The 25,738-nt window shown below is 44.1% G+C and overlaps 1 protein-coding gene and 1 long non-coding RNA gene across 2 annotated transcripts in view; both read right to left on the reverse strand.

Annotated features, from left to right (window-relative positions):
• LOC143817192 (uncharacterized) overlaps positions 1-1,861 on the reverse strand; it is a 59,831-nt gene extending 57,970 nt beyond the window's left edge. Inside the window, exon 1 of the long non-coding RNA XR_013224084.1 lies at positions 1,762-1,861. This is a non-coding gene — a long non-coding RNA (uncharacterized LOC143817192). The remainder of the gene's footprint in view (positions 1-1,761) is intronic.
• MICU2 (mitochondrial calcium uptake 2) overlaps positions 1-25,442 on the reverse strand; it is a 303,165-nt gene extending 277,723 nt beyond the window's left edge. Inside the window, exon 1 of the mRNA XM_077298382.1 lies at positions 25,220-25,442. Coding sequence (XP_077154497.1) covers positions 25,220-25,414 — 195 coding nt within the window. The 5' untranslated portion in view covers positions 25,415-25,442. The remainder of the gene's footprint in view (positions 1-25,219) is intronic.
• Positions 25,443-25,738: the final 296 nt, after the last annotated feature.

The following is a 25,738-nucleotide window of genomic DNA, read 5'->3' on the forward strand; positions in this document are numbered from 1 at the left end:
CACCTATTCTGGCACTTGGCCACTCTCTTCCCACTCCCGTGTAGCGGTGGGATATGGGGTAATGCAGGGTTAATGCCACCTTGCTATTGTAAGGTGACATCAATTATGACACCTATCCATTATTAATCCAATTGTCTGAAAGGGTTAAAAAAAAAAAAAAAAAACACACACATTATTAAAAAGTATTTTAATGAAATAAACACACAGGTTGTTTTAATAATTTATTGCTCTCTCAATCCATCAGGAACACCTTGGCTTGGCTTGGCAAAATAATAAACACACAATATACATACCCTCTGATGTACTGTCACCTCCCACGAGGTAATCCATCTGAAGGGGTCAAAATATTGGGGGGATCCAGAGGTCTGCAGTCACACAGAGTGACACACAGAGTGACTACAGACTTATCGGTTTTGACCGGAAACCTCTATAAAGGGAACCTGTCACCAGGTTTGGCTGATATGAGGCCACCACCTTTCACGGCTGATATACAGCATTCTATTTAACCTGACCCGTAAAAGAAAAATAACATATTATACTCCCTCATGGGGCGGTCCCGTCAGAGGGGTGTCTATGTTCTTGGTCCGGCGCCTCCCATCTTGTTATGATCGCCGTCCTCCTTCTTGGTTCCTGTAGATGACACTTTCCTACGTCATCCACAGGATTCTCCTCGGCACCACAGGCGCACTTCTCTGTCCTGTTGAGGGCAGAGCAAAGTACTGCAGTACTTTCCTATGCCCTCAACAGGACAGAGAAGTGCGCCTGCACAGGAGCGCGGTGCCGAGGAGAATACTGTGGATGTCGTAGGGACGCATCATCCACACGAACCAAGAAGGAGGACGACATCGCAAAAAGATGGGAGTTCCGGACCCCTCGGACGGGACCGCCCCGCAGGCGAGTATAATAAAAGCTCTTTTACCTCTCTTACAGGTCGGGTTGAGGGCTTACACACAACATTATAGAACGCTGTATATCAGCCCTGAAAGGTGGTGGAAGTAATTCATATTGGCAGAACCTGGTGACAGGTTCCCTTTAAGTCCTTGGCCAACCTACCGGCTCATATATCAACTTCCTACTCACTAATTCAATCCATTTTCTGCAGAATAATCTTTCACGTAATTTTTCGTGGTTCATTTTTACATCCAAAAGATCAAAAAGTGAAGATTAGAAGCTGCTGGGTGCCACTCCCTTCATATCAGTTAGTAATGTCCATTTTTCAAAGAGATTTCAAAGCCCAGGAAGAAACTTTATAATCAGCGTAATTACAATGTTGGAGGAGCCCCGGCTTCCAGAGAATGAGGATGGCGGAGCAGAAAACGTACAAACAGGAAGGAAAATGACGATGATCGCACTGACACATGGGGGGGGGGGGGGATTTGCCTCTGCACAAGCACCGGCAGCTGTTTTCAACTTGTATAATAAAAGTAGAAAATTCAGAAAATGACAAAGAGGCCGCGCAGACAGTAATGGACAAGAGTCAAGAGTATTCCGGTCAATGCAAAATTAGAGTATTTTATTAAAAAAAAAAATAAATAAATCTTAGGAGCTAAGCCATGACCACACAGGGGGCGCTAGAAATACAAGGTTTCTGCTCATTACACTATCAAGGGATTATCGAGGGATTGTTTAGCTAGAAAGGACACACAATATTGCTATTACATTTGCATTATCTTAACCAGCAAGTTCCTGCCCTGCCAGGGGTTTTCTGATTTTAAAGGGGTTCTTTACTGGATTTTTAGACTTCACAGATGTTAGGCTCACCTGGTGAGTTGGACCCTCCAAGCACAAGGTTCACAAACAGCAGGCAGGTGAGGCATGTGGGGAACAGCTAGTGAGGGTAGAGGAGACCACATGCAGACAGACAGGAGACCAGGAACAGGTAGCAGAAGTCCTGAAGACCACAGGCGGACAGGAGTCCGGGAACAGGTAGCAGAAATCCTGGAGGCCGTAGATGGACCGCAGACAGGGATGAGATAGCAGAGGTCCTGGAGGCTGAAGGCAGACATGGAACAGGTAGCAGAGGTCCTGGGGCGTGCAGGCAGACCAGAGACCGGGACAGATAGAGATACAGGAGCACGAAGGCGGACAGGGGACCAAGAAACCGGTAGAAGTCCTGGAGGCTGCAGGCAAGCCAGGCTCAGAAACGGCTAAAACGCAGGTGTATGTCTTGGTAGGACTTATAGAGGCCAAGGCATAAAATTACATGGGATCATGCCGAGCTATCCACAAAGCCCAATGACGAAGTTCAGTAGATTGGGGTGAGAGGATCAAAGCCCAGATTTCAGACAGGTGCATAATAACAGGAGGAAGCTGAGCTCAGAGAAAGAAAAAAGAAAGACCCCATTGGCCTATAAGCGATGACTTCACAACCCCGTGACCTGACTGCTGAGGCCACTACTTAACTGCAAGGTGAGATGATGAGCGAGTAGGACTTCATCTCTTTTGGCCCAGGGGGCAGCACGGGAGTGAAATGTCTTGTTTTAGTTTCTTCAGCCTGGTTTTCCCTGTGAAGTTTAAAGCGATTTTCAACTTCATATTACGGTAAAGTAAAGCTTGATTGGGTCAGGATGAAGTGGGGAGGAGTGCAATAAAATTATAAAAATCTCCACTCCCCTCCCTGGGCAGTGCCGCACCTCTGGGCAGTGCCGCTGTCATCAGGCATCCCCATCTGGCAGTGGACTCAGAGACCCTCATCAGGGAAGTAAGTACGGTAGGTTTTCATTTTTTTATTACACCTCTTGGGCCAAACAAACTTTACGTAAAATGTAGTGGAAACCCCATAAAAAACATGTAACAAAGAGCCCCAAAGGCGTCACCCTAATAAAAATAACAAAACCATTATTACTTACCCCTTGCGGTTACAGCACAGCCTCTATTGTCCCCGGTCTTTGTTGACACGTTGCAATAGTGTCATCACACCTACATCACGTGACTGCTGCAGCCAATCACTAGGCCCAGTGGTCATGCTGGTAGAGGTAGGCGGCATGAGATTGCTGAGACCAGTGATTGGCTGCAGAGGTCATGTGCTGAAGTTGTGGAGAGGCAGGGTGTAAGTAACGGTAATTTTGTTATTGGAGTCGCGCCTTTGGGGTATTAAATTATTGAAACTGGAAAAGCATTTTAACATATTGAATTTGCACACGTGCGGTCAGAGCACCCTTGGTGTGGCCAAACAAATCAGGTCACCTTCCCCCCTACTTGGTTTGCATCTCTTTGGTCAAACCAGGGGTACACGAGCGCCTGTGCTTGGCCTGAACAGTCACTTTGTGCAGGTGACGCACACGTTAGTAATATTGTTTAGTCCTATGAAATGATCAGACATTGTGCGTTTGCTGCATATTATGTTGCGGTAACTTGTGGACAGTAGCTTTCATCTAAAACATTCCCAATTAAGTGAATAGTACCAGATTTTCAGGAATAGAAATTTTCACAACAAAATCTGTTGCGTGAGAATTTACCCTTAATGCCCCGATATCGGTGACAGCAGCATATATTTCTCATAAAAAAAAACAATTGCCTTTAATAAATGTGAATGATCAGTCTCCTACTGTAAGGTTTGCGGTGTTCACACCGAGCTGCAGATCACATTCTGCTGCTTCTTCTTTCCCATTAGATAAAAGAGTAAAACAGACACAGAATTGCTCTGTGTTTGCTCATTAGTCACTTATCTGCGCGCTGCAAATAGCGCGGAGCCGTAATCCTGACAATTACATGTCAAGCCTTGTGACATTTCATCAATCGTGGATTTGCAAATCAGCAGCCAATGTCAAAATACTTAGCATGTAATTGCTTTTTAATGGGGATGTCAGGCATATGTTCAGCTGCATCTCATGCGGGGCAGGACGCACATCGCCATTAGAAAGGATTCAATTAGAGATTTAATTAATAACAGCAAAAATATCTATCAAATAGAGAACATGTGTGGAAAGTATGAAAAACATAGTCAGATCGCGATGACATTATGGGAAACAATAGCATGTAAAGATATAAACGGAGCCCGATCCAGACGGGATCGCGCACATAGAAGAGACAGGTGAGATTGATAAAACGTGGAGAAGACCGTCACCCAAAATAATCTGAACTATTGAGACCCCCAGTGATCGGCTGTAACTCACGGGGGAGCCTGGCAAGAAGCTTTCAGTTGTCTTGAAGGGGACATTAAAGGTGTCCGTAGCCTTTACATTTACTTATTGTATATTGCTTCCTCAATGCTAAATAAATTAAGCGGCTTTTTTTTTTATACGTCTTAATAATTTTCTATTATTGTGATGCAACATATAGGAATATCACGGCCTCATAAAATGCTGAAATATATATCATGTCTCTAATGTTACGACACCAATCCCCAGCTACATGGCCTCTGTCGTCACTTGGAGGATTCCCAGCTAACTATTCCATAATCTGACATGGTGATGGCCGTGATATGTCAGCGCCACTGGATATGGACTTGTGATCTTTTTAAATGATTGTTATTGGTAAAGACTTGAGAGACGACATTGGAGACATGAAATATGAACATCTTCAAACCACAAATTCCTGGCTGCATTGTGGCCAGTAGTGATGAGCGAACGTGCTGGGATAAGGTGTTATCCGCCATGCTCGGGAGCTAACCAAGTGTCTTCGGCGTGCTCGAATAATATGTTCGAGTCCTCGCATCTGCATGTCTCGCGGCTGTTCAGATTTCCTGCTTGTTAGACAATCCCTGCATGTGTCAAACAGCCACGAGACATGCAGCCGCGGGGACTCAAACATATTATTCGAGCACACCGAAGTCACTGTTAGCCCCCGAGCATGGCGGATAACACCCTATCCCAGCACGTTCGCCCATCACTAGTGGCCAATAAGCACATAACAAAACCTTAAATACAGTTTTTTCCCTATTAATATAACATCATATTCACGAGTGGCCTGCTTTAAATCAATTGACCTAACCTTCCAGATCACAACAGTGGCGTGGTAGATGACATGCTTAGTCTAAAGTCCAGGATACCTTTCCGTTGATCCTCGTACAGATGGGAAACATTAGGGGATTGCCATTAGAAACATTCAGCGCTGAAACGTATCAAGTTGCAAAAAAACATGTGTTTTTGCTAAAATGATTAAATCGGAGTATGTGGGCACAAATTAAGCATATTTGACAAATGTGGACATTAAATATGTGAGCTCATACAAATGAATACATCATTTGCGTTCAAAAATTTGGAAAAAAAATGCTATTATATTCTAATGCAGAGGTAAATTAAGTGATACTTGAAATTGACCTGGAAAACGGTGGGGTCACATACTATGCAGACACACGTGGAGACGGGGGGACATATGGTCCCATTCGGAGCCTACAGCAAGTGTTCCTTCTACTCCAATAAGCAAAGTAGTGACAGGTGCTTGTACCGGAGAGGTCGGTGTCTGCCATCTATATATATGCAATGCCAGTTACCAAGGTAAGTAATTTGCTAGACAGCTAGAAGGATTAATAAAGGGATAAGCGATTCATTTATTTAGCAGGAAAACCCCTTTAAGAAGTGGAGTTATGGAGCGTTGGATAAAGCAATATTGACTAAAGGAAAACTACTCCTTCAACAATAAAGTCACTACCATCTAGAAAAACAGATCAGGTAGAGATTATGACAAATCTTATTTTAAATTGTCGTTTCAGATAACTTTGCAGAACAAGCTGTCCTGTGTGTAATAACGCCATTTCTTGCCATTATATCACTTGCATCCTGCATTTGTCACCAGTTTTGCCCTCTGCAGGCTCTCTTATATTTTCGGTTGTCTCTGAGCTAGTGGGTAGAGACTAGATGCTATAATATATATATAATATATATACAGTACAGGCTGTTATGGAAACATGCCCTTTTTTCCTTTTTAGTGCACAGACAAAACCTACAGCAGGACCGAGCTGTGTGGCTGTGAATCCAGCACTTAAAGAGCATCTGTCAGTAGGATCAACAATCCTAAGCCATCTATATGAGCATGTAGGTCATATAAAATTGAATAAAATGATACCGTGATATCAGTGATCTATTATCTTACTCCAGAATTATCCACAATTTTCTTAATATGTAAATGAGCTGTTAAGATGTATGACATAGATCTCCCTGAGAATCTGCAACCAGAGATTACTGTAAATGAATGAGGGAGTTACCAGTGTGAGACATGTAGATCAGGAGAGCAGACTATCAGTCATTGCATGTCTCACACTGGTAACAACACCATTCATTTAAAATAATCTCTGGAGGCAGATTCTTGGGGAGATCTATGTTCAGCCCATAGATCTTAACAGCTCATTTACATATTCCAAAAAAATGAGGATTTCTCAGGGTATTCTGTTATTCATCTTTCTATGACCTGCATGCCCAGGTTCAGGAGGGTTGATGCTACTGACAGATCTCCTTTAAAAAGGGAGTTGTGTGGCCTTAGTGTAGAAGTTTGAATTCACTCTATGTCATGGAGATCATGTCATCACGTGTTGAGAGGGTTCTCCATTGCCAGTAGCATGTGGGCCCATGACCCCAAGTATTCGATTTGCATGTTTTCCACTACATTCAGACTAGACGTGTTCAGCCTCGCTCAATACACTTGCAGTGAGTTTGGCCATGCACGTCTAGTCGGCACGTGACCGCATATATGCGAATCACCTACTTCCAGTCACATACATCCTTGTTACCGGCGCTGGAGAATTCTCACAGTGCACCAGGTGAGGATTCACAAGCCTGCAGTCACATAGAAGGATTGCAGATTTATGGCGCAAGGCCGGACAACCCCTTTAAGTGAAATACAATGTGATGAGAGCTCCTCACTCCACCTTCCCCCTTCCCTTTACCATAGAGTTTAATAGGCACTAATAAGTGGATATGTCCGGGAGGTGGTAGTCTTATTTATTTTGACCAAGAAGGATTTTTACAGCTTTTCAGAGATGATACTGAGTTCAGAAAGCGGGAAGAAAGTGGTTCATAAATGGAAAAAGAATATTTTTCCAGTGATAAGATATAGCTCCAAGTGTCTCATTCGCATGCACTGTTGATTCATGTGACGTTTGTCGAAACAACGGCGTCCGTTTCAGACACGTAAGGAATAAACGACCCTTTCATATAGCCTAACTAATATGTGTTAACTACTGACTACAGAAGTGTAACTACAGGCGGATGGGACTACACAGGGCTTGTCTGTAGTCTGGAACCATGGAGACACATAGGTCTGAATAAGAGGTGTATACGCAAAACGGAAGATCTTTTAATCAATTGAGTTTTTATTTTGATACATTAGAACAATAAAAAAAGGGTTGAAATGTCTTTAATAACTAACATAAAAAGTTGAAGCAGCAGTTTAAAATGAGAGTAATGCAGTCCAGAATAAGTAGTGAAAAAAAATGTAAAGGGGGAAAGAAAAAAAAAAAAAGATGTGTAAGTGCTCTGAACACTCCTCATTAGCTGCTCTCCACTAATATGTTCTCTGAAGTCTTGGCACAGGCAGTTTAATACAGATCCTTTTCATTTCACGCTCCAGCCCAACACATAAGAAACCCCAAAAGCTGCAATTAATTTGCATTGCTACATAAAACCTTTAATCACCGTGCTTTAGGATTCATATATGCTCTCCGATTCCCAGATTGAGTATTTTATTGTTTACAGTTCGGCTTAGCTGGTAACATTTCTGCAACACTTTAAATCAGAAGATTATAAGGTTTTTGGCTGGTCCGGCAAGTCTACAGCGGTATCGCAGACACAATCAGAGGGGCGAGGAACGCCGCTGATTACTGCCTGCAAGGCCTTCATTATCAGCTTCACATCAGAGGGAAGAAAAGGCTACAACATTCAGGTCATGGTCCAAAAAAGTTATTAGCAACTGCGTGAGTTCTGACTTAATGAAAACCAGTATCGCGGTGTGTCCAACGTCTGCACATGCGATGCGAGCGGCCGGCAGGCCCAGGCCACGCTTACTAGGGTCACCAGCATTACTTTATTTAGCCATTTAGAAACGGGATGCTTATGGAAAAACATTGCATAATTATTACTTAAAGGGTGACTTGTTGGACTCTGCTTGTAAGACCAAACTGTTTTGCATTTTACCATTTGCTAATTTTAATTTAAGACATTCTTGAGATAAGAACACTATATCTTTCCTTTACAGCTCGCTGTCTAGCAGCGGTGGCTGAACATGCCCAGTGCTTACAAGCACTTATCTATAGAGCTTGTAAGCGCTGCTTTGAATTTAGCCAGGATTGCTGAAGTGAACCATTACGTCCCATTCCCAGCCAGCTTCAGTGCAGTGCTTACAAGCTAGACAGCCGGTGGTCGGTCTCCTAGGTAACGAGTTGTAAACAAAGCTAAAAAAGTGTTACTATCTATATTAAGAAACAGTTAACTGTACAAGTGCTTGTTTTTTTGCTTTCTTAAGTGTTATCTAACAACACTCCTCTATGAAATAACCCTTTATGTGCTGAGGCTGATTAAGGTCTGTTTTGTTCTCCAAATCTGCATTCATTGTTCTACTATCTGGTAATGAAACCCAGGACACCTTGTTGACAGACTGACTGCTAAGAACAAAGGCTCTGCTCATACCTGCCTAGTAGGGGGCTCCCCTAGAATCCTGTTTAGGCTCTCTAAAAAAAAAAAAAAAAAAGCTGGACCTCCTCCCTCAATTTACCCTGCTATTACTCTATGATCATGCCAATATTTGAAAGACATTAACTACCTTTAGGTTATTATTTTATTTTTTCTTTTAATCGGGTACTGGTCCTCCATAGGGTCCCCAAACAACATTTCTGACTGCTGCCCCTGTGGCTTTTGGAACATCACCATCTCTTAAACCCCCCCTTACTCCAGTTCCAAAACGCATCTAGAAGTGCTCACCCCTGAAAATGGCCAAGTTGGACACAGCCTCTCTTTTGGTCAGGAATCAGGATAGCTTTCCCCTCAGACACAGCTGCTACCTCTGTCCCTATGTGTTCGGGAGAGAGTCTTGAGCTTATACTTTTCTGAAACCATATTTCCAGACATTTCACTTTTACATCCAGCTCTTGAGTCTCCAATGGTCTACAAAACCCAGTCTACAAGATACCGAGGCCTAACTACGTTCCATCCCATCAGGCCTACTATTCGGTTACCGCATCTTGCTGGTGTAGCCACACTGAAGGCATTATCCTCCACATTTTGGTGAAGCCCTTCTGGAAAGAGGCTCGGAGAATGACTTTTAGAATGAACCCCATCCCAGTCTCTGATGGTATACCACAGCTCCATCTTAAGTTCCTGCATACCGGAGCTTCAGGCGTCCCCTTCTCTCAAGCTATGGCTCCTGAAGGTGGAGGATTAGTGATCCATGGAAGAAATTAGGTACTACTATCAGATAGTCCTCTACACTTTGCACCACTGGCCTATCTGCTCGTTACCCTTGATGTTCCCATACAGGCCCCTTAAAATTGGACAGGGACAGCCATGCTCAGGTAAAATGACGAACACCATGACAAAACCCCGAAAGACCTCATTATAGTCCATTTGTCAGACTGACGTCATCTTAGTATTTCTGTTAGGGCTTATTCAGACCTCAGGGATTTTCATCAGTTTTTTTTTGGATGTGATTTTCATCAGTTTGGTCAGTTTTTAATAGTGGCTCCACAAAAATACATGACGTGTGAACAGCCCCGAAGACCATAACAATAGTCACAAGGTCTATCCGTGAAAACCAAGGTACAAATTGTACTTAAACGACTGAGCCTTTACTATAATGGAGCATAAAGCCAGAGCTACAAGGACAGATGTGAACACAGCCAATGCTGAACACTGCACATGTAGTTTTCTTTATACTATTTTGCTGCACGGTGACGAGTATAGATGCTACATTTCCCAGAATATAAAGCACGGCAGCATGCTTCGTACAGATTCCGAGATGAAAGATTTCAGCCCAGGAGAAGACAGAAGTGTGCATGCAGCTCTGGGGGACACCGTAATTATCAGGAGAAAATCAGGCAGATGTTACTGATCACTTGGCTAGAGACCCCGTGTGCATCTTATGTCCTCCATACGGCATAGCTAGCACCGGCATCCAAGTTGGTTCAGCCTACAATGCTGCCGACATTGTGACTGTGGAAATCAGGGATAATATTCTAAGGCCTGGGATGGGCGACGGGCGACATTTCAGGCAGGAACATAACTTTTTGGGCAATCTTCTATGAGATTTCTTACTTCCTGCATTCCTTTTTTCAGCTCTGTGGTACTAGAGATTATCCATATTTTTTTATAGGGGTCCTCCCTGTTTGTTAGAAGGATCTGGTCTTAATACGCTGAGGATCCCGAATAAAAGTTTTATAAACTGGACAATCCCTTTGTAGCCTAACCATCTTATATGGCTAAATCTTCACAGTGCTCTCTATTGAATATCCTCTGCACTCTCAGCTGCTATTTACAGCCCATCAGTGGTGGCCATATTCCTCGGTAAGGAACGCAGCACTTACAAGCTCGGAGTTGTAGAGCTTGTAAGCAGAGCTGTGCCGCTGCGCAGATCGCTGGATATGGGAGGCTTCTGTACCCTGCGTTTCTCTGATGCCAGAGAGAGCAAGGTTTGGATCAGCAGCACAACATTGGTCTGCACTGTCACTCAATCAGGAGCACACTGCCCCCAGGCAAGCAGGAAGCCAGGAGGCAACTTCATGAGACAACCCCTTTAACTACTCACACGTAGCTATACTTTCATATTTTTACCTTGACCCTGACTAGTTCCATCTTGGCATTTCTGAAGACTGGTCCATGGTGCCAATATCCCCAATGCGTCCACTGACATGTTGTGCTCCTGTAAAATCCTGCAATTGTGTCCCTTTAATTGATCCCTGCACCATATTTAATAGCACTAAAAATACCACAGCTGTTGTGAGCTCAAAATTGACAAGTCCGTCAGCGGCCCCGGACGCACCTTCTCCAACTATTTCACAACTATGTCATCAGCATCTTCTGTAATAACAGCACAAACGAGCAGCCTAGCATCACACAGTCTGCCCTCAGTAAAGATGGCCGCCGGATCACACAGCACAAGGAGTGTGCCCCCTGCAGCTCATCCCAGGTCGGTGACATGATTATCGAGAACAGCCACGCATGCAGGCGAGTGCTGCGAGGAACAAATCTTCATGAGCGGGCAATAAACTGTATTACTCCTCTAGTTCTCCACACTTCAATTAACAAATTTAACAGAAGTCGCATTACAATTAATCATTAGCAATCAGCATCGATAATTCCGTTTTCTGCATCAGCTCATAGACATCCATCACAATGACTGACGGGAGCTGACGGGAGGCCGTCCTGAGAGAGAACGCAGAGAACCTGCTGACAGTTCCTTAACATTTTAACCCCTTCCTGACAGAGCCAATATCCGTTTTCTGTCTGTTTCCTTCCCTCCTTCTATGCCCACAACACTTTTCTTTTTCCATCAACATGGCTGTATGGGGCAGACCTAGGCAAAGTGCGGCCCGAAGGCCACATCCAGCCCACTGGTCATTTCAATCCGGTCTGAGAAAACCAGAGAGTTGAAAACACCAGCCAGTGGACAGCACTATGCGGCCGCCATTCCGCTTCCCGATTTTATCACTATGAGGATCCGCAAGTAACGGTGAATATAATGGTGAATGAGGGAGAAGCCGGCTCTGTTCCACCATTCAGCTTGTTCTACTGACACAGCAGACACCATGATGTTACTACATCGCATCTGCGGTGCGGAGCCGCACACAGCAAACACTGGAGTAGAAGGTCGGGGGATGGGAGCAAGGCGAGTATGTGTGTGGTTTGGTGGGGGGTTGTGTATGTGGGATGCATGTCTGTATATAGGGGGTAGTGTGGGGGCTCATGCTGTATATAGGGGCTGTGTGGGGGCTCATGCTGTATATAGGGGGCTGTGGGGGGGGGCTCATGCTGTGTATAGGGGGCTGTGGAAGGGCTCCATCTCTGTATAGGGGGGCTGTGTGGTCTCACATGGTATATAGGGGGGTGTCAGCATATTAAATTCTGTTTAATAGTAAGTGATAGAATTATTATTTCATATTAACATTAACTGTAATTATTGTCAATGTTAACATAGAGCAGAATTAATTTTAGCCGATTAGGTCGGTCCTCCACCACAGTCACAGTCTCTCAGGTGGTCCCATGCCCACCCCTGGCATGAAGGCTCATTTTTCACCAGACGAGATGTACGGTAGTTTTGAAAAACATCATTCACAATACTGTATAAGGCTAGGGTGTCATTAATATAGAGCAGTACGCCAAGCATCACGTCAGGGTTTTCGTCTGAATACCAAAAAAACTATGTTCCGACAGAACCATTGACTTAATTGAAGCCGATGTAGTCACTCTGTGGACTTTCTGGCATCCGTTGTGGCAGGATTTGTTTTCTTCAGACATGCACAAAAATGTGGTGAAATGGATGCCAAGCAGTGCCCAAAATAACTCCACGGGCCACATTTACAGTGCTCAGCATAAAGGAGTACACCCCCCCCCTTGAAAAGTAAGGTTTTAATCAATATATCACTGAATACAAGAACAATTTCCAAAATTTTGACAAGACTGAAATCCATCGAACATTTTTTTTCGCCCATAACTTGAATGTAAGGTTAAGAATGTATTCAAAATATCTGGTTTATGGTTTTGCCTGAAAATCCCTGGGCTGGATACGGACATGAGATTTAGTCTGGGCGCAAGAATAGGTCGCCTTTATCCCGTGTACAGGAGAAATGATCTGCCATCAGGGCTGGAGACCTCTTGTAGCCTCAGAAGCCATCACATAGGTATAAAGCTTCCTCCTCTGGTGACCAGGGAAACCTAAAAATACAGTGTGGTGCTGCATGCAATATGACAGTGAGCTGCAGTGACGGGGGCTCCCACAAGAGACCCTCATTACAGTGACCCAGCTGCACACGTACTGACAGACAGGAGCCACGTGGCCTGATGAAGGACTGGCAGCGCCAGGGAACCAGTGCTCAGAATAATGGCATTCAATGTTCCAGCGAGATGCAGAGAGGGAGCACCATGCGTCCTTCAGGGGCCACATGGATTTCCATTATTGTAATTTTATATTTTAATAATGAGCAAGTCAGCATCTTTGGGATATGCTTACCGCTATTTATTTTGTATCAGTTTTAGTTGCCCAAAACTTATTTTTAGTTTTGCAACATAGGGATAAAACGGTGATCAGTGACTCCAGCTTAGCTGCATTGTCTGTAGGGGGTCAATGGTAGTCGGAAATCTACCTCCAGTCTCATAAGAGGCTACTGCTCTATCCCTCCGCCATGGTCGACCGTAGAGGTAATCTAGTTCTGAATGACGCTCACATCCCACCATGAAATTAGTGTAGCCTTCTCCTACGCAGATATTCTCTGAATCAGCAGAGCCTTTACGCCCCTCCTTGGCATCCTGCTCGCCACGCAAAGGGGCAAAGTCAAGATCCCACCTAAGAAATAGTGTCACCTTCTCCTGAGTATACTTGCAGATCCATTTTGGACCCCCCATTCACAATGCCATTCCAGTGCAAAGGAACCACCTTCCTCTTCCCTCTTGGGGGCTTCTTTGAGGTCCACCCCAAGTTTTGTCTTCAAACACTCTGCCAGACATTGCACCAAAAACTGCTTTGTACAACTCCAGCTACTTCAGGAAAATATATACTCTGACTGGGATTAGTATGAAACATGGATGGGGGTTTATGGCATTTATCCTATTTTGAGCATTACGACCATTATGGTCCCTGAAAAAAAAAAATCTAGATTATAGAAAACAAAAATCCTATATAGGAATATCATTTCCAGCAGGTATAAAGTAAAATTAAAAAAAATCCCCAAAATAATAAGCTAAATACGGTACATAAAGCTAAGAATCAAACATTTTTACAATTGGGTATAGGGAGAATAAATAAAAGGAAAAATAGCAACAAATTAGTTAAAATTATTTTGTATTCGTTTTATGTGTCCATGCAATATCCATATTAAACAATCTTACAAAATCCCAAAACTGCAGCATCTCATGTGTCAAACTAAAGTATAAAAACAGGAAAGATTTAGCCCCGCGCTTTATTAAGCTGGTAGTGGTGGGATTACCGCAGCAGCTGCGACTTCTATGTTTATGACGCGGCAAGTTTGATCCTTGGAAGAAACACTTTGAAATAACCATGAAACGAGCTCGATAATAAACACGATGGACCAGCTGAGGGGGGAAAATAAAACATAAGTCCGAGCAAAGGATCGGGTGTGGGGGAGGGAGAGAAAGGCTGCTGCACTATGAATATAGATTGGAATATTTGGATATATAGGAATCCATCTATTAATGGACAGATTTAAATGGGGGTTGTCTATCCACTTACAAAAAAAAAAATAAACAGACCAAAATAAAAAGTAGACAGACCTTACCAATCCAGCAAAAAAGCACTTACCACTAGTGATGAGTGATCATGCTCGGATAAGGTGTTTTCCGCCATGCTCGGGTGCTAATAGAGTGTCCTCGGCGTGCTCGAATATGTTCGAGTCCCGCGGCTGCATGTCTCATGGCTGTTGGACACCAGCAACGCATTTGGGCATTGCCTAAGAGTTGGGAGACATGCAGCCGTGGGGACTCGGACATATTATTCGAGCACGCCGAAGTCAATTAGTTAGCACCCGAGCATGGAGGATAACACCTTATCAGAGCACGTTGGCCCATTACTACGTACGACCTTGCTGGTATCTCTACTTCATGCTCTGCCTGGACGGACATGTGACCACTGCAACCAGTCACTGTCACAGAGGTAACCAACACGTCACCACATGTCTATCTGGATGCAGCATGATATACAAGACCGACAAGAAAGGTAAAAGGCGTCAGAATGGGATTGGTAAGGAACATATGACTTCTTGGGTTCATCATGAGCCTTTATTACAGCACTTCTTCATCTTCAGTACATGGCTCTGGGATTTAGAAGGGCTCTATTGCTTTTTATTTCTCCAAACGTCTAAAATTAAAGAAGCGCTCCCATATAATGCTAATGTCCTAAACCTAGGCAGAGGTGTATGTAATGTAGTGCAAGGCACACGTTCAGTATTTTACATCAGTATTTGTAAGCCAAAACAAGGAGTGGCTGAGAAATACAGAAGTGGTGACGTGTTTCTATTATACTTTTCCTCTGATTGTTCCTCACCTGGTTTCCTCCTTACAAATACGGATGTAAAATACTGACCAAGCACTGGATGTGTGCACGTGGCCCAAATGTGTTAATACATTCACCGATCACAGCTTCCCCAGTTTCCAGCGCTGCTCCGATCCTGTTCTCACCGAAATTACTCCAATTTCATCTCGCTGGATCCCACTGGGCCTCATTCTGACACTCTATGGACTTACACTGTAACAACCACTTCCGGGTCACACACAAGCCCCAGTGGGATCCAGTGGGTCTGAATTGGAGACATAGGAAGGAGAAGAGGATCGGAGCGGCGCTGGAGACCGGTGATTGGTAGTATACACTTACATTACATGCACATTTACACAGGTTTAAGGCATGAAACTTTTCATAGGAGCGCTTCTATAAACAACAATGCAAATCCCAACAGAAAAATATCAGTCACTGTTTCTCGTTTACAGCTCTTATGCAGACCCTGCAAGACTGACCATGCGTGCTGTGCCCCTTGTAATGGCTGTAGGAAAGAGGGCAGATAGAGGGGAGTGATACAGGTCGGACAATAGACAAGTGCATAGGTACTGAAGAAAAAGAGTTGTAGGACCTATTATTTTGTGAAATTACTTTAATCCGTTCAATCTACAAGATCTTATTATTATTACATAATAAAAAAAAATTAAAAAAAATTCTTAGGGCTGTGTTCACATGGAGCATTTTTTTTGGCTGCAGTTTTTGTTTTGGGAGTTAAAAGCTGCTTTGTACAATGGCAGCAAAATCTATGAGATTTCAGAAATGTCGTGAACACGCTTTTGAGAAACATGAGAACTGCAGCATTTTTTAAAAGAAACCTGACAGGAGATACATGCTGCCCAAACCGTGGACATGCATCAGCCACTGCGTTGCACAGATTCAGAGAAAAACAATTTCAATATCTGCCGGGGACCGAGCTGCGCTGTGTACTAGTTGTACAGGTGGGACCCCGGCAGCATCTGCCGCCCCGACAGTGACATGTATCGCCTCAGGTTACTATTATTATTATTATAATTATATATTAATATAAATTATTATTATAAATTATTATAAATTCCCTTTAAATCTGCAGCCTGTCAATTCCTGCAGCGTTTTTGGTGAATAACACTATTAAACATGTACTGTAGACAAAGCACACAAGTAATCCACACCCAAAAAACAAATGCAACAAAAAACACTGCAAAACAGGGGTTTTGAATGCAACATTTTACTGCCAAGAAAGCAGCTTTTGGCAGCAGAAAATCAACACAGCAAAAACGCTGCGTGTGAACATAGTCTAAGTTGTAACAACACACATTCACACATGCTGTCATTCTGTAGGAGAGATTACAGATATACAGTGGCATGTAAAAGTTTTGACACCCCTGGTCAAAATCTAATATATAAAGCTGAATGTGTGTATGTGTGTATGTCCGGGATTGGCATCTGAACCGTCGCAGCTACAGCCACAAAATTTTGCACAGTCACACGTCTGGACCCCGAGAGCGTCATAGGCTATGTTGTGAGGCGAAATTTTAACCCCGCGCTTTCCAATTCACCAAACAATTTTGCCCCTATCTACATAATGGGGAAAAAGTGAAAGGAAAAGTGCTGGAGGCAAATTAACAGCTGCCAGATGTGAACAAGGGGGACTTAAAGAGTGAGAGCGATGGCGCCAAAGAGTATATACCGTACAGTTGCTAAGGTGGGGCCCCGACATGGGATACTCACCACACACGGGGATATGAACACACACACAAAATGCGCCACACACTACCACGTGCTCGAACACATATACCACCCTCAGCGCACATTTCACCACACATACACCAACCTCGCCACATAAAAGTCGAAACACAAAAGTCGCCGCTCAAAACTCGCCACGCGCAAAACTCTCCACATGCAAAACTCGCCACACGTGCAAAACTCACCTCATGGAAAACTCGCCACACGCAAAACTTGCACACGTGGAAAAATTGCCACATGCACAAAAGTTGCAACACATGCAAAAGTTGCCTCACACAAAACTTGCACATACTCAAAAGGCACCACACATAAAACTCGCCACGCGCAAAACTCGCCATGCGCAAAACTTGCTGCACACAACTTGCTACACTAACCTGTCACATGCAACTCGACACACAAAAAGTTGCTACACGCATGTCGCCACACAAAACTCATCTCACAAAAGTCGCTACATGCATGTCGCCACATGCAACTCAACACACACAACTTGACACACGAAACTCGCCCTAAAACACACACAAGTCTGGTATTATCCTTCAAAAATAAAAATCTGATTAATAAGCTGACAAACTACAAGAGCAACAAATGTACCATATAGGAATCCGGCAGCTGTCAGTCACATGACCTGTCTATTATGTGTATGTGTGAGCTAATATATACTGCCAGGGTGTGGGCTTACTGTTGGCTGGGGATTTATCAGGCTGCCAATTTAGCTTACAAATACTGAGGTAAAAATACTGACCAAATAACGTGTGAACGAGGTCTAATACAGGAGGAGATGACATACAGATATATACTATATACAGGAGGAGATGACACACAGGTATATACTCTTTACAGGGGAGATGACACACAGGTATATACTATATACAGGAGGACATGACACACAGATATATACTATATACAGGAGAGATGACACACAGGTATATACTATATAGAGGAGCAGATGACATACAGGTACATACTACATACAGGAGGAGATGACATACAGGTATATACTATATACAGGAGGAGATGACACACAGGTATATACTATATACAGGAGCAGATTACCTACAGGTATATAGTATATACAGGAGGAGATGACATACAGGTATATGCTATGTATAGGAGATGACATACAGGTATATACTATATACAGGAGGAGATGACATACAGGTATATACTATATATAGGAGATGACATACAGGTATATACTATATACAGGGGAGATGACACACAGCAGGTATATACTATATACAGGGGAGATGACATACAGGTACATACTATATACAGGAGATGACATACAGGTGTATACTATATATAAGGGAGATGACAAACATGTATATACTGAGGTGAAAATGAGAGGTGTGAGGTGAAAATGAAAAGGTGTGAGTGCAAAATGAGAGGAGTGAGGGAAAATAGTGGAGTGATCGGAAAATGACAGATGTGAGGTCGAAATGACAAGTGTTAGGGGAGAATGAGAGGAGTGAGGGGGAAAATGAGAGGTGTGAGGGAGAAAATGAGAGATGTGAGGGGGAAAATGAAAGATGTGATGGGAAAATAAGAGAAGTGAGGTGCTATAACTAACCACAGATATTTACTATGCCCAGGCAACGCCGGGCTCTTCAGCTAGTCACAGATAAAGTTGAAGCTAAAATGATCTCTAAAAGGGCTAATGTGAAACAGTCACTTTGTATTTTAGGCAAAAAAATATATACGTTGTCACTTTTTACATTTTAAAAATTACAAAAAGTAAAATAGGCCGATGCGAAAGTTTTGGCACCTTGCATGGTTAATACCTAGTAGCACCCTCTTTTGCAAGTATCACAGCTTGTAAATGCTTTTTGTTGCCGGCCAAGAGTCTTTCACTTCTTGTTTGAGGGATTTTCATCCATTCTTCCTTGTAAAATTCTTCCATTTCTGGCCACAGATTTTCAATGATGTTCAGATCAGGGGACTGTGAGGGCCATTGTAAAACCTTCAGCTTGCACCTTTTGAGGTAGTCTACTGTGGATTTTGAAGTGTGCTTAGGATCATTATCCATTTGTAGAAGCCATCCTCTTTTTAACGTCAACTTTTTTTTTTTTTTAAGGATGGCGTTAAGATTGCATCAAGAATTTGTTGAAATTTCATCTAATCCATTCTTCCCTCTACCCATGAAATGTTCCCCGTGCCATTGGCTGCAACACAGCCCCAAAACATGATTGATCCACCCCCATGCTTAATGGTTGGCGAGATGTTCTCTTCCTGAAATTCTGTGCCCTTTTTTCTCCACACATTATAGCCAAAGCGTTCTATTTTAACCCCATCTGTCCACAGAACTTGTTTCCAAAATGCATTAGGCTTGTTTAGATGTCATTTTGCATACTTCTGACACTGAATTTTATGTTGTGGACGCAGGAGAGGTTTTCTTCTGATGACTCTTCCATGAAGGCCATATTTGTGCAGGTGTCTCTGAACAGTAGAACAATGTACCACAACTCCAGAATCTACTAAATCTTTATGAAGGTCTTTTGCAGTCAAGCGGGGGTTCTGATTTGCCTTTCTAGCAGTCCTACGAGAAGCTCTCACTGAAATTTTGTTTGGTCTTCCAGACCTTATCCTGACCTTCACTGTTCCTGGTAACTGCTACTTCTTAATTACATTTCAAACTCAGGAAAGGGCAACTTAAACGTTTTGCTATCTTATAACCTTTTCCTGCTTTGTGGGCCTTCACCATTTTCATTTTCAAAGTGCTAGGCAGCTGCTTAGAAGAACCCATGGCTGCGTTTTTTTGGTGCTAGGTTAGAGGAGGCTGAGTTTTTATCAACCTGGGAAATTTGCATCACCTGGCCTTTCCTAACGATAATAGTGAACAACCATAACCCTAACAGGCTAATAAAGGTCTGAAACCTTAGTCAAAGTTATCTGTGCACACAAATCTCCAAGGGTGCCCTAACTTTTTGCATCTACCCATTTTCCTTTTTGTAATTTTTAAAATGTAAAAAGTGACTATATATTTTTGGCCTAAAATACAAATGTGTCATCTTTAACTTAAGCCCTTTTAGAGATCATTTCATCTTCATCTTGCTTAACTGTTCACAATAACAGTAGTTTTGACCAGAGGTGTCCAAATTTTTACAAGCCACTGAACGTGCAAACGCTAAGTATTTGATGTAGACATTTCTGCACTAGACATGCAGCGTAAAATACATGAGTTGTTCCCCAAGAATTGGAATGTGTGAAAATGTGCTGGAGATTTTAAACTGCTTCAAATCTGCAAGGAAAAAATAAGCAAAGTATGCATGAGACTTCAGAAATATGATTCACTTTGCTGGTACTAGCAAATGTTCAGTTTTTGTGGCAAAAGTGCACGGGAAAAAGGGGACTAAAAAACAGGAAAAACTTAACGAATGCACATACACATGAGGGGTTGGGCTGAACTTTAAAAAAATCAGCTGAGAGGCGCTCAGGAGAAGGAAGATAAGAGTTTGTTCACATGTGGATTTTGAAATGGATCCACATAAAAAACTGCTCTAAATTCTCTGAGTAATCTTGAGGATCTGGTTCCTTATGTGGATCTGCTTCAAAGCGCATACCAAAATACTCCATGTGAACAGACCCTAAGGGTATGCACTCACATTTAGTATCTGCAGCAGATTTTTCTGCTGCAAAAACCCTCAGTAAAATATGGGTATTTTATGTGTTATTACTTGTGTTTTTCCCCCTCATTTATTTCACTGAGTAAAAAAAAACGCTGCAAAAATGCTGCAGAATTGAAAAAACACTGACGCTGCAGTCACACTAGCAGTATTTGATCAGTATTTTACATTAGTATTTGTAAGCCAAAACCAGGAGTGGGTGAAAATGCAGAAGTGGTGACGTGTTTCTATTATACTTTTCCTCTGATTGTCCCACTCCTGGTTTTGGCTTACAAATATTGATGTAAAATACTGACCAAATACTGCTAGTGTGACGGCAACCTGAAGGTTCAAAGCCATTACTAAGAACTGTACAGATTTCTAGGTTTGAAACGCGCAGGATTTTTGCAGCATGTCCTGTTTTTAAACTTGGGTGTTTTTCATATATTTTCAAAAGGATCAATAAAGCTCTTTTTTCAATTGGAAAATTTGGAGATTGAGTGCTGGACAAGATTACGGTTCGTTCACAAGGAAAAGAACCGCAGCGCGTGCATGACATTTCAGAAATCTCGTTCACTTTGCCTATACTGGAAATCGCTTCCTTTTGAGTCGAAAAAATGTGATGTGTGAACAAGCCCTTGCAGTTATGAATAATAAATATAGAGGCTATAAGAAGAAAAATGGAGCAAACATTTTAATGAAACCCAATAAAATGTTTATCAGCAAAACATACATGTATTTAAGAGAAGAATAAAAAAAGAGAAAAGCCCCTACTAGTCTCCACATTCTGGATCTGTTCAACTAAAGAAAGTTGTAGCTACATGTTTTTAAATTCTGTCTCATCCAATGTACAGAGAGAGGATGGGGCAGGGTCAGCTATTTAAATAGTTAGCCAGCCCCTTCACATAAATCTCTGGTCTCGTGCCGACATGGGGATAGAAGCCCAAATTAAATATGGTGCTTGCATGCAAAACCTGTATAGGCGAAAAACTGTAAGGACAGTTTTACCGTACAACAGTGTTGCCCAAGCTGTGGGTAAACTAGGTACATGGCCGAGCTTCCATTTCAATTAATAACTAGTGATGAGTATACTCGTTGCTCGGGTTTTCCTGAGCTCGCTCGGGTGACCTCCGAGTATTTATGACTGCTTGGAGATTTAGTTTTCCTTGCCGCAGCTGCACGATTTGCGACTGTTAGACAAGCTGAATACATGTGGGGATTCCCTAGCAACCAGTCAACCCCCACATGTACTCAGGCTGGCTAGCAGCTGTAAATCAGGCAGCTGCGTCAACAAAAACTAAATCTCCGAACAGTCACAAATACTCGGAGACCACCCGAGCATGCTCAGGAAAACCCGAGCAACGAGTATACTCTCTCATCACGATTAATAGCCAATTCCCCACATGACCATTTTTTGTCTAATGTGGGTCCTACAGGGATCTAGAAAGCTCTAGTAGGTGTCTGAGAGCTCAGGGTGGGGGGAGAACACATGGAACATGGTGAGCAAAAACTTACGGACAAGCTGCAGAAACAAAACCATCCCGGTGAATCGAACGGATTTCCACATTTCAACATATTCAAATTGCCTCTTCTGAATATTTAATTTCCCAGAGGAGCATTGCACGGCGAATAAGCCTCCTTACCTTGACAAGCCAGCTGGTATGTCACTCTCCATAAGGAGAAACGCTACCCCTTAGACCACATTTCAACATGGCGTTAACGCTGGATCTACACAGTGATTTTGGCCACAACACAGGTCTCATGGCTTGGGCTTGTTATGTGTCCCTACTACATCACTGTGTCACTTAGGTGAGTGGAGACGCATTACAACCTCTAGGGTACCGCAAGAAGTTGGTTGTAAAACATTGTACTCAGATGGATTTTCTGCACATGCTTTTCGCTTACATGGTACCCCAGGGAGACCCCATTTACCTGCTTTACGTTGTGATGAAACAGCAGCACATTTGGCCACGTGATAGGTGTAGTGGTCAAGTCACAGTCTGGCCCCAGTCTAAAGTGGTATTCCAGTCTCACTAAGTGGTGGCATAATGCCAGGAGGTGCCATCACTTACACGGCTATTCTGTCTTGGCTCACTTCAATATCACAAGGCGAGTGCGGCCAGTGAAATCACGCACATCCATTCAGGCACCAATGGAGGCGGCATCACCAGTCACGCTCACTCACATAGCAGAATAATCCTCTAATGAACGCTGTAGGTCTGATCTCTGGGACCCCCACCAATCCTGAGAACGAAGGTGCTGGTGCACTTTCACAGTTTTTCATATGCAGATGGGTATTCCAGGCCACTCGCTATAGAGAAACTAAGAAAATGTGGAAGGCTGCAGTTCCCTGTATATATAAGAGGCCAGTAGCGCTGCTGTGCAGGGAAAAATGAGATCAGCCCTGCAGTGGGGACCCCAGAAACTGAACCTCAGCAGTTATTAAAAGGGCTGTCTCCTGCCGCTTACTTCTGCCTCAGAAGGGAAGTATCACTAATGACATTGTGCTGAAAGATAGCAGATAGAATGGATTTAGGATACCTGCCAATCGTACTTGTGCATTGGCACACATCTGCCAACGTGATGTCATCAGCGCCGCTCATCGTACAATGCAGAGGCGAGTGCCGCCTGACAAGTAATGGCATACCCTAGTGTCACTTACTGACACAGGAACACCCCTTCAGCATCCCCATATACATAATATAGGTGGAAAATCTATCCTGAGCGCGACCATCTGCAAATGGCTGTCTCACCGACACTGTACAGTCTTTCCAACCAGCCATGCATGTTCAGGGACACTGATGAGATCACTAGACTCCACTGAACCTCGCATCAATGGGACATGTGCATAGGTGATAAATGTTATTTGTGGCAAAAGCTACCAGCTGCCTCCTTAACTTACAAATTAAGAGACATCAAAGGGGCTGTCCAGGCAAAATACGTTATCACCTATCCATGGGATTGGTGGGGGTCCGACAGCTGGGACCTACACCAGCCTGCAGATCGGGGAATTTTTATCACTGTCAGGGAACTTTTATCTCTGTTACGAAAAAGAGCAGCAGGTCCAATTTTTCTTCCATTTTGTAATAGGGAAAAAGCTGGAAAAATAAGAACGCAGTGCAGGGAATGAATAGAGCTGCGGTCAAGGGAGTGCACTGCCACTCCTTCCTAACAGGGATAAAAGTGCACTGTTCTTCCAATCAGTGCAGGTCCTAGTAAGCTGGACGCCCACCGACCAACAAGGTATCCCCAATCCTTTGGATAAGTGACAACTTGTTCGATTTGGACAACCCCTTTAGACTAGGTTCACATTGCGTTAGGGCAATCCGTGGGGAGCTAGCGCTAGCGGATTGCGCTAACGCAATGTATTTGTAGGGGTCGCGTTAACGTCCCCGCTCTCGCAGATCCCCGATCTGCGAGAGCGGGGAACGGACCTCGGGCGCGCCGTGGACGCTGCAAGCAGCCTCCAAGGCGCGCCACAAAAGAACGGCACATCGCTAGCGCGAGCCGAAAAAGGCACGCGCTAGCGATGCGCTTCAGGCAGAAACAACATTGCTGTCAATGGGTGTGCTAACGGACCCGTTGCACAGCGTTAATTGCGACATTTTCGCCGTGCAACGCTGTCCGTTAGCGATCACCCAATAACGCAATGTGAACCTAGCCAAAAGGGATTTACCACTACCATGAGTTATGACATCTCATTGATGGCGGGTTGACACCCATCACCCCCATTAATAAGCTGTTTGATGTCAGATGTAAACAGTGTACAGAGGGGAACAGCATGGCTCTGCTAAATGTGTAGTGGTTGCTGCCACGTACTACAAATCTGTGGGATTCACATCCGTCTTCCGGCAGAGGTGACAGCAGCAGAATGGTGAGGGTGCCAGGTGCGGCCCCTACACGATAAATCATCAATATAAAACTAATAGGGGGGGCAGATGGAGAGAAATCCATCACTGCAGGATCAGACTACATAGTGGCTATCTGTAGTCTGTATCCATGGAAACACAGATCAGCATATGATTTTTTGTTTACATTTATTCTAGATCCATCGGATCAATAAAAACAGAAAGTCAGACAATGTAGAGCGGATGTGGGAGAATGCACGGCTTATGAACTTACTGGCAGAAATCATACAGTGCAAAAGACCGATAATAAAGTTACAGACTGACAGCAAGCTCGCTGAAGGAGCCTCAGTAAGCTCACTCTGCAGCCACAATAGACCGTGCAGTATGGCGAGCTCAGTGATGGAGCCTCAGTCAGCTCCTCATTGTGCAGCCACAATAGACCGTGCAGTATGGCGAGCTCAGTGATGGAGCCTCAGTCAGCTCCTCATTGTGCAGCCACAATAGACCGTGCAGTATGGCGAGCTCAGTGATGGAGCCTCAGTCAGCTCCTCATTGTGCAGCCACAATAGACCGTGCAGTATGGCGAGCTCAGTGATGGAGCCTCAGTCAGCTCCTCATTGTGCAGCCACAATAGACCGTGCAGTATGGCGAGCTCAGTGATGGAGCCTCAGTAATAGCATTCTGCAGCCACAATATAGCACAGCAGCTATAAGAAGCCAAATATTTAATGAAAACCGATTGAAAAATGTATAGTTAGCTCCAACTCCAGGGAGTAAAGTAAGAAACCGCTCCCCGGAGATGGAGAAGCATCGCACAGGACGCCACTGACTAATAAGTGAGGCCATGCTGACACCTGTAGTCCCAGCACAGTCTGAGGCTCAGGCGGACACGGCCACTCACCTGTGCGCACACCAGCATCACTCCGGGGCTCCGGTGCCCGCTCCTCACCAGCTGCAGCCCGGCATACACGGCTCCGGCACCGACCAGGCCCACTCCCGCCACACGAGTCACTCTCGGCGTTATCCGTATCCCTGGGCCCCCGAGGGCCACCAATTTACGAGCAAAACCAGAGAATCCCCTTCTCCACGCCGCCATCTTCCCGGAAGTGTCAGCTGTCACTGGGAGCTCAGCTCTCGCGCGAGGCAGTCAGCTGGTGCGTGACGTCACGGGGCTGGACAGGGGACTCCGCTGTGCGGCTGTCTGAGGCGCAGTGAGCGGCCGGCGGCGGAGCGGGGGCTGCTCGGTCTCCCCCTCAGGGGTCTGCGCTGTGCAGTGTGCAGTATGCGGGCTATGGGGCAATTATCTCCTCTACAGCACCTATGTACAGATGGCTGCATAGTACAGGACCAACATCTGAGATCTGTCCTACTGACATACAGTGAGACCGTCCTGCAGACAGTGTGTGCTATGTGCTCTGCC

The sequence above is a fragment of the Ranitomeya variabilis genome, chromosome 3 (genome assembly GCF_051348905.1).
Source record: "Ranitomeya variabilis isolate aRanVar5 chromosome 3, aRanVar5.hap1, whole genome shotgun sequence".
Lineage (NCBI taxonomy): Eukaryota > Metazoa > Chordata > Amphibia > Anura > Dendrobatidae > Ranitomeya > Ranitomeya variabilis.